The 15,188-nt window shown below is 44.3% G+C and overlaps 1 protein-coding gene across 1 annotated transcript in view; it reads left to right on the top strand.

Annotated features, from left to right (window-relative positions):
- LOC135915446 (CRISP/Allergen/PR-1-like) overlaps positions 1–13,170 on the top strand; it is a 30,529-nt gene extending 17,359 nt beyond the window's left edge. Inside the window, exons 6-9 of the mRNA XM_065448524.1 lie at positions 2,382–2,506; positions 8,988–9,128; positions 10,691–10,956; positions 13,027–13,170. Of these exons, the coding sequence (XP_065304596.1) occupies positions 2,382–2,506; positions 8,988–9,128; positions 10,691–10,956; positions 13,027–13,119 (625 nt within the window). The 3' untranslated portion in view covers positions 13,120–13,170. The remainder of the gene's footprint in view (positions 1–2,381; positions 2,507–8,987; positions 9,129–10,690; positions 10,957–13,026) is intronic.
- Positions 13,171–15,188: the final 2,018 nt, after the last annotated feature.

Genomic DNA, 15,188 nt, shown 5'->3' with positions numbered 1-15,188 from the left:
CAAAGGGGACGCTCATATCATCCATTCTACAACCATCCATCCATCCATGCTTCTGAGGGGAGTTCCGGATAATTACAGCTCTCAAGCGGCTAATGTGGCGACGGCCAGGGAGCCCCAGAGGGCATTGCGTACATTCGACGCGGTGGGCTGAAAACGAGTTTCTCCCGTCGCCTTTCCTCTCTTACTCGCGCTTGTCATATATAGACACGCTCTGAGCCACCCCCCGAGGCGGTGTGCGCGACAGTAGCCCACAGCAGCAGCAGCAGTGGGAAAGTCGAAGGAAGAGGCAAAGAAAGCTTCGGTTTAAAAACCGATCGTGGAAGACGCGGTTTATTCTCTTGTTTATTCTCTTGAAACATAGCGTGTATCTGTGCACCCGGACGGTTCTATATCAAAGAAAGAAGTGGGTGCGCATAATGCTGGGAAGAAATTCTGAAGAGATGTCGACATGTTTCCAGGCTGCGAATTACGGTGAAATGTGGTTCCCGCGCATCTGCAATAGTGAGGTGACTGTATGTGGCTCGCAGGATTCCTAGAGACACTCGTAAACTCCGAGTCGGCAACAGCTGCAGCTGGCGGAGGGACGTCGCAGATAATTTGTGCAATACCGGGGCGGAGTTAGCAATTCTCTGACGGACAAGTGCTGAGGGAACGTGAAGCAGCGATGCAGTTGTTCCACCCAACTTCGTACCTGCCATTCTGCGGAGAACATTTATGACGCAACTAGTTAGTCCTCCATGGTGGTCAAATTATGAGTCCATTGAATCTGGTGTACTAAAATAACGCCGAGAAAGCGATGTTTCCTAACCAGCTCGATCTCATGGCTGTCTATTGAAAGACCGAAATTTCAAGCTTTTTTTCTTCTCCTGAAAGGCTTGAGGCGCGTGTTACGATGGTATCTCCTTTCTAGAAATACTCAAGAAAAAAAAAACTGCCAGTGTACGCATTCGTGTTTTAATGGAAAGGCCTATGTTTCAAGCACACGCGCTCATGTTTACGGCTAATAAAGCTATATTGTTTCTTTTACCCTTAGTCTCACATTTTGTTACATGATGCTTGCGTCCCCTTTCTGCTGACCAAAAGAAAAAAAAGAAGCTACAGAATGCTAGCGCATACGTAGCATATGACAAGGGCCCGTGTGGAAAGTATCATTTCACGATGAATGTTGAGCATTATGAAAATTGTTCGAAACCCACGTTTTCGTCGGATGAGACGAAGACGTGGCTTCACTCGGTATGGCAACCATTTAAGATATTTGCTGGTGGAAGCAGTTAGCCGACTGGACGGCTCAGATAGAATTTTCTTTTTATTTATGAGGAACACGTGAGTTGCGGGAAGTCTAGTAAATCCGGAATTCTCAAGCAGGGTAACTTGAGTTAAGTAGAGAACTACAGAGCTCACAAAAACGGGAGGCTGGCACCATACATCACATGCATGGTGGCATAAAGGAAGCGAAGTGATCAGAGTATCACGCAAAAGTATAGGGCGAGCAGATAAAGTATTCACGTCTATACAAAAATCCCTAATAGCGATTGATTTGCGAGATACAGAACTTACCGAAAATTTGTCGAATGTTTTACCTAGCAGTACTGCAACAAAACAAAAGGAGAAACGAAAAGAGGCACAATGTGCATGCTTGCTCTTCAAACTTATCAGAAGTAAAGGAAAAAGCCCATTTGTACAGGGCATATCTCTGGCTGACAGGCACAACCGCGAGTAATTGGGAACAGTATTTAGCAGCGTTTAGCTGACTGCAGGTGACCCTGGAGAGTACCGTAATTTTGGGCATAATTGTAAGACTCAAATGAATTAAGTAAATATGTTGTAAGTGTAGCATGCAAATTCATGTAGCACATTTATCTGCCCTACACGGTACATTAGTTGTGTTTTAAGTAATGGCGATATTAGTGGTTACGAAAAGCGCAAACACGATGGACAAAAAAGGAAGTGCGCGACACTAGTGCAATATTAGTGATCAGGCGGTCAAACTTAATCCTGAGTCCCTCGACTGTATACGACGCGCCCCATAACGAGATCCTGGCTTGGGCACGTGAAACCCCCGCCTGTAATTTATTAAATATTTGTGTCAGTTCCTTCGTAGAACGCTAGACACTCCAATAAAAGATTCTGCTATATCTGCTGAGTATGCTTACTAAATTTGGATGGGTTTTCATTTTTCCTAAATGAAATGAGCTTCATTCAAATCGTTTCGGCGATTGGCTAAGGATACAGTTTCTGTCATCGAAGGGATTCTAATCGGGCGGTTAAGAGCAAAATATTTTTTTATGAGATCTCTGACGCAGAGAACGAGGAGGGCGTTCACGAGAACACTGTTACATTTAGGATTCACTGTGATCGATATGTTCTGGTTTTGTCTGCAGTGGCAATGTCATGGGCCAGGAAGTTTACAAAGTTGGGCCAGCCTGCTCTGATTGCCCTGAGGGCACCTGCTGTGGAACAGCGTGCGAAAGACACCACGTCACTCCGTCGTACGACGGCTTGTGTAGTAAGTATATCAAAACCCGAGCCAGTCTTACACGATCAATATTGAGAAAGTGTCAGCCTGAACTCAGCAACATTGGCTGCTTCCGCTATATAGGTCTGCGCGCACACTGTAAATTGATTTACACTCTCAAGGGCCCTTAAGGGTGCAAATCGGCCTATAACTCACGCCCTTACACCCTTAATGTCGTAAGCGCGTGTGTTATAAACAAAGAACACCCTTAAATGTTTAAGTCGGTTTACAGTGTAGCGAATAGCGCCAAGAAAGTTCGGACTTTTTTCATGTCTGAGTCAATGTGGGTTACCGCAGAAGCTGCGGTCGCTGATTGCCGTATAGCAGCAGTGAGAGTTTAGTAACGAACAGGTTTGCAAGTAACTGAAATGCGTTATTAATTAGAAAGGAGAGCGCATTTCGATGCGTCCCGTAAAAGAGACGCACAGCAAACTTTGGCGATGAACGCGCTCCGCAATTAATCGTCAGTCCAGGCGGCGGAGAAACGCGACACGGCACCGCCACATACCACAGCACCTAAACCATAGCTAAACCATAGCTAAACTATAGCTAAACCATAGCTAAAGCATAGCTAAACTATAGGTAAACTATAAAATAGTAAGAAGGGATCGAGGAGACAGAGGGGGGGGGAGTTGCGTTAATTATCAAAGATAACATAGCATTTTCTGTACTTCCAGATGTGAATGGCGTAGAAGCACTATGGGTCAAGATAAAATTAGATACACAAACAGTCTTCATTGGGGGTGTTTACAGGGCTCCAAATGCTCCGTTGGACGTCCTGGTAAATCTACGAACATTTATGGACACTTACCTGCCTCAGGATAGTAGGAAATTGTTACTTGGGGATTTCAACCTACCCGGCATTGACTGGTGTTCGCAATTGCCTGGAACACGAGAAGTGCCTAGTTGTGAGCAGTTACTTGAACTGGCTTTTTGTCATGATTTAGTTCAAGTTGTGTCTGGTTACACAAGGATATGTCCTACAACATCATCCATACTTGATTTAATTTTTGTTTCCGAACGAATTCAAAGTTCTGTCTGCGAATGTGAAGGGAGGGAGGGAAAACTTTTGAGTCTTTCGAGAGTTTCGCGGTTATGAAGTCTCCGTCGTCTTCATCTTCTTGGCGCTGGCGACTGGAGACTTCTCTTCAGCAAGGGTGGGCCCCTATTCCAGGGCTCCACTGAGTCGCGCTGCATCGCTCGCGTGCTGCACTAGGGCCCTTTGGGCCGTGAGCTCGCTGCTGGTGAGCCGACTCTCCCATTGCTCCGCACTCGGGTGTTCGTGTTTGTGGAATGCTTTGTTGCGCTCGCACTCCCAGGTGATGTGGTAAAGTGTAGGTTTGGCACCGCACCAAGGGCAGGTGGCCCTGTATTGTGTGGGAAACATCTTATTGAGCACGTGTAAGTTGGGGAAGGAGTTTGTCTGTAGTCTGCGCCAGCTGGTCGCTTCCTCCTTTGAGAGGTCTTTGTGTGGTGGCGGATATCTAATTCTAGTTCCTCTATGTAAGTTCAGGGTCTCTGCGTATCCCCCCTCGCAAGCCTGTAGGTGGGTCTCCGGGGCATTCGACCACCCAGCTCGGAACGCTTCACCTCGAGCTAGGCTGTCTGCCCTTTCGTTCCCCACTATGCCTACGTGACCCGGGATCCAGATTAGTTTGTGTCGGGGCTTTTCCTTCTCGGCGGAGGTGGCTCCGCTGAGTATTCTGAGGGCAGTTTTGCTGATTCTGCCTCTCGTGTAGTTTCTGCACACCTCTTTTGAGTCCGTCAGTATGTTGAGAGATCGGCCTGTTCTATAACCTTCCGCTGCCGCCAGCGCTACGGCAATCTCCTCGGCCTCCGCTGTGCCGAGGAGATTGCCGTAGCGCTGTGAAACACTGGAGGGCTTGTCAGATCACAGGATGGTTTTGTTGTCATTAAAGGCATCACCAGATGTCATAAGTACTTCGTCCAAAAAAAGTTTCTTTAATTTTCATGACGCTGATGACGCTGCTGTGATAGACTGTCTTGATTATTCATATTCAGATTTTATGCAGCTGTATGACTTAGGTGCTAGCACGGACCAACTATGGGAATTCTTTTCGCAATTAGCAGAACGGTGCCTTAATCACTTTATTCCTAAGAAAACTAAGCGCACGAATAAAAAGAATCCCTGGATAACCAGAGATATACTTCACCTCAAACGAAGGCTTAAACGCAAACGTAAGGCTTACTCACCCAACCCAAACCCCCAAAATAAACTATGTATTCGCCGCATGAGTCAGGATTTAAAGAGACTTCTTAAGGAATCAAAAGACAGATTCTATAATGTGACGCTCACAAAATTTCTTCGCGAGTCACCTGGCAAATTCTGGCGCTATATAAATCCGTCTAAAGTTCTGCACCCTGCTCAGACCGAGGAGAACGCCCATAAGCGTGCTGAAGATTTTAATCTATATTTTTCATCTGTTTACATACGTGATAATGGTATACTGCCTCCTTTTAATGTTGACACTGAAAGACCTCCTATTGCTGATTTACAGATTGACGAGCAAGGTGTTCTAAATCTGCTATTACATATTGACATTAAGAAAAGCCAAGGTCCAGATCGTATCCCTAATGAATTTTTATATAGATACGCTGAATGGGTATCTAAATACTTATCCAAAATTTTTCAGTCTTCTTTGAGTAACGGATGCTTTCCATCTGATTGGAAGCGAGCAAAAGTTATACCGGTTCATAAAAGCGGAAATAATTCTGTTAGTAATTATCGCCCGATCTCGCTCACTAGTACAGTTTCGAAGTTACTTGAACACATCATATCCAAACACCTACTCGGCTATCTCGACCAGCATGATATCCTGTATTATCGTCAGCATGGCTTTCGAAAGGGACTGTCCACGATTACCCAACTGATAGAAATAGTTCATGACCTCGCAGAAACAATAAATTTACGTAGTCAAACAGACATTATCTACCTTGACTTTGCAAAAGCATTTGATAAAGTTTCGCACCAAAAATTGTTATATAAGATTAATGCGGTCTTTCAAAATCGAACACTCACACAATGGTTTTCTGCGTATATATCCTCCCGTGAACAGTATGTAACTGTTAAAGGTTGTCAGTCCAGCATACTTCCCGTTGCTTCTGGTGTACCGCAAGGTAGCGTCTTAGGCCCACTCCTATTTTTGATCTTTATTAATGATTTACAAAGTAACATTGATGTTCCATTAAGACTTTTTGCAGACGACTGTGTGATGTACAATACCGTAAATACAGTTGATGATCAAATTAAACTAAATTTAAACTTGCAAAGAATAGTGAAATGGTGTAACGACTGGCAGATGGAGTTAAACTTTACAAAGTCTGTGTTCATGTCAGTAACTAGAAAGAAAAATGTTCTTGACTTCAATTATCAAATCAACGGTTATATGCTTGAAAGATTTGATCAGTATAAATACCTAGGCATAACATTTACATCAGATCTACGATGGAACACCCACATTGAAATTGTCATTTCCAAAGCTTTTAAAACTCTATGGTACCTGCGACGCACTATGCATAGTGCTACTCCGGATGTAAAGTGCCTCGCTTACAAAACCCTAGTCAGACCGATAATCGAATATGCTAAAGTAATATGGGATCCTCACACTGCAACTAATTGTCACAAGCTTGATAGGATTCAGCGACTCGCTGTAAGGTTTATCTTTAATAAATACCGCCGGAACCACTCTCCAACAGAACTGTGCCAACAAGCCCAACTACTTATGCTAGAAACCAGAACCAGATATGAAAGACTAAAAACTCTTTACCTCATTATCAATAATTATCTTAAAATAAATAAATCAGATTACTTTGAGATCAAAACTAATGAAACATCAAGGCATCGTCATAGTAAGTTTATCCCATTACCGACTATAAAAAATAATTGTTTCAAGTTTAGTTATTTTCCCCGAACTTGTAGAGACTGGAACTCTCTTCCAGATTCTGCTGTTCGGTCGACATCATTAGATGAATTCCTACGCCACTTAGAAAATTTCATCTATGGCACTAGCATAGGGCGAAGAGATCAGATTGCTGCTGTATAAGATTACTGTTCTGATTTCTGAGTGATGCATTTTTGTTATTGTTTATGTGTGCATTTCACGAGATGATCTTTTTTTTCCTCTTAACTAATGTATAACTATGGTTTTCAATATGTACTGTACTACTTATTTTTCTGTTTAGTTCCGTTTTTTTTTTCCACTCCTGTTATAGCCCCTCAATGAGGCTGACAGTATTAATAAATGAAATGAAATGAAAAACCATAGTTAAACCTTCAGATGCCACAAAGCATCTCTCGTGACGCCACTCGCGTCTCGAAGAGCGAAGTTTGCGGTCGGAGCAGAACGGGCCCTGCGGCAATTCAGTTCTGCGAGAGCTCGTGCAACCGGTCGAGAGGAAAATAAATTGGCGCGTGTATGTTGCAGTGATTATTTATCAGAGAGGGAACAATTTGTTTGACTAAATTCGGTTTGCAGTACCAATAAACCAGTTCGATCGGGTGTGCCGCAAGGGTCTGTTATAGGCCCTCTTTTTTTCGCAATTTATATTAGCGATATAGACGCAGGTTTTTCACCCCAAATAGCCATCAAAGATTATGCAGATGACGCCATTGTGTAAGCTAAAATATGCGCCCTTAGTGACCAACAGGAACTTGGTAACCATTTACAAAAAGCCAGCCTCTGGTGTGACGAGTGGCAAATGGAGCTGAACGCATCACTCTTTGTATGCGTATGACGCGTAAGAGAGATCCGTTAATTTTTCCCTACAGGATCAACGAAGAAGAATTAGCGGAGATTAGGGAATTTAAGTACCTACAGGGATTCATCTCACGAATGACCAGAACAGGTCGGTACATGTTGACAACATTTGTAATAAGGTCATGCGCAAACTTTGCTCATTACGAGGAAACCTTCCCGACGTTACTCCAGAGGTAAAAACAATGACTTATAAAAATGACTGTACCTCCTGTACTGACTTATGTAAGTCACGTGTAGGAACCCGTACACTAAACAAAACACGTAAAAATGTGAGCGCGTGCAAAATAAGGCATTGAGATTTATCTTTAGCACATACGCTACAGCCCAGTCCGCCACCGAACTTAGAAGCACAGCTGGTCTCATGACTGTCAAGCAGAAAATGCAGCTTAACAGGCTGACATCCTTTTTCACGTATTAAGAGGGGATTATATGACGCAGACTTAGAAAAACACATCACATCACAGAATCCTGGTAGCCACAGAACAAGTCATTCAAAACATATCAAACCACTTATTTATGTAACAGAATTATTCAAGCATTGGTTCTTCGTTCGAAGGATAGACTATTGGAACAACTTGCCACAAGAGGTAGTATATACAGACTGTCCTGATTTACAAGCTTTTTTTTTAATTATGGGGTTTTACGTGCCAAAACCACTTTCTGATTATGAGGCACGCCGTAGTGGAGGACTGCGAAAATTTCTACCACCTGGGGTTCTTTAACGTGCACCTAAATCTAAGTACACGGGTGTTTTCACATTTCGCCCCCATCGAAATGCGGCCGCCGGGGCCGGGATTTGATCCCGCGACCTTGTGCTCAGCAGCCTAACACCATAGCCACTGAGCAACCACGGCGGGTGATTTACCAGCTTTTGAAAAGACTGTTACCAATTATTTGTAAACAGTTGAGAATACGTTTTATTGTTAGCTGTCTCTCGGTTGCAGCTGTTTGGCGCATCATTTTTTCTTTTTTTTAAAGTTAAAGCGATATAACTTGTTAATTGTAACTAATGTGATTTACCGTTTTAGCATTTGTTTATATGCTGTGCTTTCCTATCCTGATTGCTTTCTATAGAATTGTATAAACATGTACTACGTTTAGTTTGTACGCGACAGCAATGTAACCGCAACGCCTCTCTTGGCATGTGCTGACAGTATGAATAAATAAATAAATAAATAAATAAATAAATAAATAAATAAATAAAACAAGTTCATTACCGATTCCTTTATTTATTTCAATATGTGTTTCGATTTCGCGTGCAAGTAACCTCTACTTCTCTCAATAATCCTGTTCAAGGACTAGAATTACGTTATTTGAAACAGGCGATTTTTAAAAATCCAAGAAAACCTAAAATGATCACTCCCTTTATAGTTCACTGTTTAGCCAGAATTTGTCATGATGTGACGTATGCACCATGTCTACACGCCTTAGATAGCATTTTTAATTTACGCTGCATCTGCTGCTGTTAAAATCAGATAATCACGACTGAGTAAAATAGTAAAATAAAATGCCTGCTATCACAAAAACACAGTTCTTCCTTATCCATTAACACCTTATTTTTAATGTTGACAACACTCCACGCTTTGTGGATTGGGCTTTTACTTTTCAATGCAACTCTTGCCCGCGAGATGGAACTAATTCAAGGAGTGTATCAACAGAATAAATTCTGAAAAACATTCTTTTTTTTTTTTCAGAGGTTATCGACGATGGCCCGAGCGTTCCTTTGGACGATTACAAATTGCTGTCAGCGTGCTTGTTCAACAAAGCAACTACGCACAACTGCAGCTTCCGAAGTGAACCTGCTGATGCCTGGACGACGAAGACGTTCTACGGAAGTAAGCCTCCGTATACCGTCACAGACGGCATTCAAGAGCGTGACGGTCTACTCCGGCTACAATGCTACATACCTCACCTTTCTTTCTTATATATACACATTCATTCTTTTGCCAAAATTTCCAAAAGGTCGTTTCCCGCCCTTTTATTTTTGGTTCCTTCGCATTTTTTTATATAAGTTTCAATTCGTCAAAAAGTGTTGTTCTTTGCTCCTGCATCGCGAAGTATGAAAGAGAACTACGGTATTTTTTTTTCCTTCTCTGTTTTTAGAGCTAACAATACGTAATGACGATAGGCCGAGGGGAAGTCGAGTTTCCTCCGACAAGTGCGTTCGCAGAAGCGCGCACTTCACAACGCGTTATGGCATTTTCGATGTGTTGAGCGCATATTACAACGTGTATACGCTAAGCTCAGAGGCTGCGAAAGATACGATTGGTTCAGTACTTGAACGTTGCAATAGCAAAACGCAGCTCGATCACGCACACCGCGTTCCCAGCGTCGCGGTCGGCACTGCGATGGGCGGCGTCGTGATCCTGCAAATTCTATACACCGTTAGTGCGAGCACTTCATTAAAGCTTTACTAACCGCGTCGAGCGGAGCTGCGCCGTCGCCAGCAATTTGACCTTTATTTGACCCATTCAGCGCACATCGTCGCCAGAGCACCGTTCGGACGGCAGACGCAGCTCGAAAAAGAATAGCGTTGGAGTAGACTCGTTACGTTATCAATGAATCTGCGAACCCAAAATACTTCTGGTCTCGTATACCTTATCAGCCTATACCGACAAAATAACGTGCTTTAAGTTTGGCACAATGTAAGAGACGGCACTAGCTTCCTACGTTTCCAAATTGAAGAAACGCGTATCATGTCATATTTTCAGACGTCTTTCTTGCAAAAGTAAAAAACTTTTTTTCAAAATACGCGCGCTTCCGTTTTGCAGCGCTACCGCAGCTCGCTGCTGTCTTTCTAGCCCGCTTTGAGGCATACGCGAAACTTCTCAGGGTCTCTTGATCAAAAAAAAAAAAAAAAATATCATTGGTGATTTAGCCATAAACGCTAGAGGAATGCGTTGGTATTACGCTGCTCCTGTTTGAGGTCTCAGATCCATAATTTAAACCGGATTCACCGCATTGAAAAGTTTTGTTCAGGAGCTCACTCAACACACGTCCTGCCTCTGCGAGGAGTGAAGTGCATATGAAGGTGGAGCAGACCACCGCCAATTATACGATATATATATATATATATATATATATATATATATATATATATATATATATATATATATATATATATATATATATTAACCGAGGGGCCCGAATTTTATTAGTCATATCATGAGAAGCCAACAAACACTGACACCAAAGACAACATAGGGGAAATTACTTGTGCTTAATAAATTAAATAAAGACTCGAGAAATTAATGGAAATTAAAGTGGATATACGGATATAAGTGGATATACACTTCACACGCACTTTTTCCCTTTTGACACACTCCCAATGCCAACGCATTTAAAAAACTAAAATTAGCCGACCAGCGGCGGCGCTTCCGTCTCGAATCTTGCGCAGCGGGCTACGCCGAAACCGTGCTCGGGTCCGGGCAACGCGCGGAGTTCACCTTCGAGCGGCCCGTGCAGGCGATCAACGGCCCACTCTGCGTCGACATCGAATACAATAAGGGACCCAACGTGGCCGGAATGCCTGACCGCGGAGTGTTCGACCTTCTGGTGACACCTGTCGAGAGGCCGCACCACCGGAGGACCATCGGCCTGTCAGGAGGAGCCACGAATGTCATGAACATGCGGGTTACACTCAACTATAACACTGCCGTGCAGGTGAGCCCGTCTGCCGACGGAAGTATTCAAAGCGCTTATAGTAACGCGAGCTTGAGCACGCGCTGGAAACGGGCCTCGAGCCGGTGGTTTCCTTCGAGCGTTTCTCCCTTTCCCTGTCCATTTCGTTCTTTTCTCTTATTCATATTCTTACAATATCTAAGCAATAAAAAGAAACCGTCATGACAGTACACGGCAAAAACATTATTTAGCAAATAAATTTGTGGACTGTCTTTATCTATGTAAGCTGACTTGGCGTTCTAGTGTGCTTCTTGTGACCTCTGTTGGGAGCTGTCTTGAGTGTATTTATGTTACTCGAGCTCGTATTTGACTCTTTCATTTTTGTTATATTTGTTTTGTTCAGTGCCGCCTTGTTCCTTTATGTTTATCGTACACCCATTCTACGTGAAAAGGCGTCGCCGACGCTGCTTAAAGGCGCCAACATGTCTTGAATATCGTGTAATAAATAATAATGATAAAAATAATAATAAAAAACGCGGTATGGAAATATTTTTTTAAAGCATTGTGATGTTTATTGCTTGGGAAATACAATACAATAAACAGGTGAAGGATGCTGGTACGACAAGATAGTGAGGAACCCTTCGGCGTGAAAGGCCTCAACGCGATTTCATTTAATGAGCTCAGTGGTCTTAGCAAGCTTTGAAGCCTTAAATGCGCGCCCAGCCAATAATAAATATTGCTTTTAATCGCAAAAACAGAATGATGGTACTATTGGCCAAAGGATTAAAAAAAACGGGATGAGGTTGAGGAAGCTATGCTTGTCTTTGATGAGAGAACCAGCTTCAATTTCGTTGCGAAAAATCAAACAACGCGAATCACGACACCTCGTGAAACTTCTGTTCCTAAAGCGATAATTTTCTATTACCTACCTACAGCAGAAACTGCCGTGGCTCATCACATGGTCGTGTTTCGAGTGCCATCGTTTTCAAAATCAATCTTTTTGAACTGATCGAATAGCTATCAATAGCGGGTAAACTAAATCACGCTGATTATATCTACGTTTTATCATCAAGTGTACAACCCGCCTGCAGGTGTGTGCAGCGCGACAGGAGGGTGCAATATTAGCGTCGACGAACCTTCAAGGCAAATTAATAAATATAAAAAAAATCAGTGCTCACTATCCGCATTCATTTGTGAAAAGAAGACGCCCTGCACAGCATCCATGAAAGGGTGAACTGCTTATTACAGGAAACACCATCAACTTTGAGAACTTGTGGGTGTCGACGTTGCCGACGGATTACTTTCTTGGGGCCCTCACGTCAATTGCAGGTGATGCTAGCGGAGTTGCTGTCGGCGGCGGTGGTGGTGGTGGTGGTGGTGGTGGTGGTGGTGGTGGTGGTGGTGGTGGTGGTGGTGGTGGTGGTGGTGGTGGTGGAGGTGGTGGTGGTGGTGGTGTTGATGGTGGTGGTGGTGATGGTGGTGGTGGCGTTTCATGATTGTACAAGAAATTTTATGAGTAGAACAGGGACTTCCAGACACATCCACAGGTCGCTTACAACTGGAGTGCGCGCGTGATTCAATGCGTTAGTGCGTTAAACAGGCATAGAAAACGCTTGGCAGCTCGTACTCCCTTTCGCTTTGATATGGACACGGAAGACCAGTGCCTAAGCGGATACAACGTAGGCTGCACCTAGTAAATGTGAGAGTTAAGGTGATTAATTGGTAAAAATAATTGCAAAGTGGCAATTAAACTTATTGAAGGGCATGACCTGCGTCTTGCACTATACTTATAGTGCAGGACGCTGCATGAGACTCGTTGTTTTGAACAAAACATTTAGTTGTTACTGGTTAAGAAACACGTTAGGCAGCAACAAATACGAATGTAAGCGCCTATGAGGGTTAGTGTCAAGTTTTAGACATAAACTAGCTTCAATTCAGATTATCTGTCCTTTCCAACCAGCGAAATAGCCTAATGCCAGTGACATACATCTATTCAGATCATCTTCACATCGGACAATTTAAGACATTGGTATTTTTATTTGCCACGATTACACTAATTTTACGTTGTGGTTCAGTATGCAAATATTTCTGTTCATCTGTCATCTTTCGCAGATCGGCTTCTCATTCGCCGTGCCAACAGGAAGCTCGGCCCAGTACGTCAACATTCACAAGGTTGCCATCTACGATAAAGCTTGCTCCGGGTGATGTTGCTAATTTGCCACATTCCCGAATAAACAGTTCCTGGTTAGTCAAATACTTTGTTTTCTTTGTGATGCTGCTAGATAAAACAAATGTCCGACGATTACGATACACCTTAATGTGAAATTTGAGCGCAGCTCAATACGTGTTTCAAAGCGAAAGCTTTACTGGCCGCGAACTTGCGATTTCGCCGTGGCGGTACTCCGAGGGGGCACATGACGTCACAACGCGGGCCTCGCCGCGGATATTTCTCTCTCTCTCTCGCTCCCTAATCACTACTGCGCATGCGGCACTAGTAGCACCGAGCCACAGGTGTTCCGCCGCTTCGCAGCGCCGCGCCTTTCCGCCGCCACCGTTTGGTATGACGTCACACCGCGTTCCTCGTCGTTGCGCTCGCGTCCGCTCACTTCGCCAGCTGCGTCGCATGCCTGAGAGAAGGAGATTCTTGATGATGGGAAGGAAAGGTTGGGGTAAAGTGCAGCGCAGTAACTGCCTCTCAGCAGAGGACACCTCAACCGCGCTGCACAGGGGGGTAGGGAATGAAAGTAGGGGGAGAGAAAGAGCACCAGAAGAGCAGCACGCCGCGGAAGATGGAGCTAAAGGCGGTCGGCGAGGCCGACAGCCTCGGCGAATGTCAGGAGCGCACGTGGTAGTGTCCTGTATCTTGAAGGGCAGCCCGAGGCTGATAAGCTATAACATGTCGGAGGATTGAAAAGGGAGAGCTCGCGTGCTCCGCAACCACAGTTGGGGCGGCAGTATGGACGGCGGCAATTCTGATAAGCAGGATGAGTCCTGGAATCGAGATCGGAACGAGATGAAGAGGAAACGAATCGCCCAGGAAACAGATGAAAAGCGCCCCGAACGACTGGCTAAACGCCGCAACATAGCTAGACAAGCAGACTAACATGAACTTGCAATCAAGATTAACCAAGTCTAACCATGCTATGCCTTAACTTTCGCTACGTATATCCTGGTATAGCCGAGCTAAGCCACTGCCAATTTTTCATTTCGCGATATATTGAAATCAGGAATTTGAAACCGATATCGCCGCACGGACTGACAGTGCGCCAATACCGTCAGAGTCTTCGCATAGAGATCGCAGCATGCGAACACTGGTATGATCAGCGGCATCGGAGCCAGCTGTAGAAGAAAACAACGACGAACTCGCGAGCAGTGGCACGAGCGCGTTCGCGCGGTTACGCCGAGGGACGCCGCCGCTCAAACCAGGAATGGACGCCTATAAGAGCGGCGCTGTAACGTTCAGGGCCCGTATTCGCCGAGTTTTTCATCCCGCCCACGATTTTTCATCGCTGAGACGATCGTCCCGGCCACTATACTGCGCCGATAATTGTCATGTCTAGTGGGCACCTGAGCGCCGCCCAATCGGGAAGCTCTTGTAAGTATACGAGTCCAGCACCTGCATCCGACCACTTATGTCCAGCGCTCGTCGCGGTATTTCGCGTTTTCTTTGTCTGCGTGTTTTTTTTATTATTGTAAGCTGCCAATATGAACGTAATTTATGAGTTGAACTCCAGGAACTGAACTAGCGAAAATATTTTGTTCATCTGTGTATGGTGAAAAGCTACGGATTAAATTTTGACCACCTGCAGTTCTGTAACGCGCATTACATGACATGTCGCAACGCATGGTATAACGTTTGTTTATTGTACACACAGAGAAGCACGACACATACCCAGCTACATTTAAGGATTCTGCACCTCTTGCCTATGCCGTGGTGGTAACGCTAGATGTTTATATATCATGGCCTCTACAGGTCCCACATACTTAAGAAACGCATCGTATTGCTATGCTATATCAGTTTATCTGCCTCACGGGAAAGAAAGTGGCCAATATAACGCCCAACGCAAGGGCTTATTAACAATTATGCCGAAGGCCTCCGTATCAAGTTTACTCTGGGCATGGCAGAGATGTTGCTCTTCGTTGGTGCAATTCAATAACAGGCCCTTGAGTGAAAACGTATTAGTGGGCCCCATATGGCCGGACAGAATATCAATGAAGAGAGCCATCAAGGCACTCTTGGAATTTTTTATTAACACGGGCCTAGATTCAGGACT

The sequence above is a fragment of the Dermacentor albipictus genome, chromosome 4 (genome assembly GCF_038994185.2).
Source record: "Dermacentor albipictus isolate Rhodes 1998 colony chromosome 4, USDA_Dalb.pri_finalv2, whole genome shotgun sequence".
In the NCBI taxonomy this organism is placed as follows: Eukaryota; Metazoa; Arthropoda; class Arachnida; order Ixodida; family Ixodidae; genus Dermacentor; species Dermacentor albipictus.
This window is presented reverse-complemented; position numbering and strand designations above follow the sequence as displayed.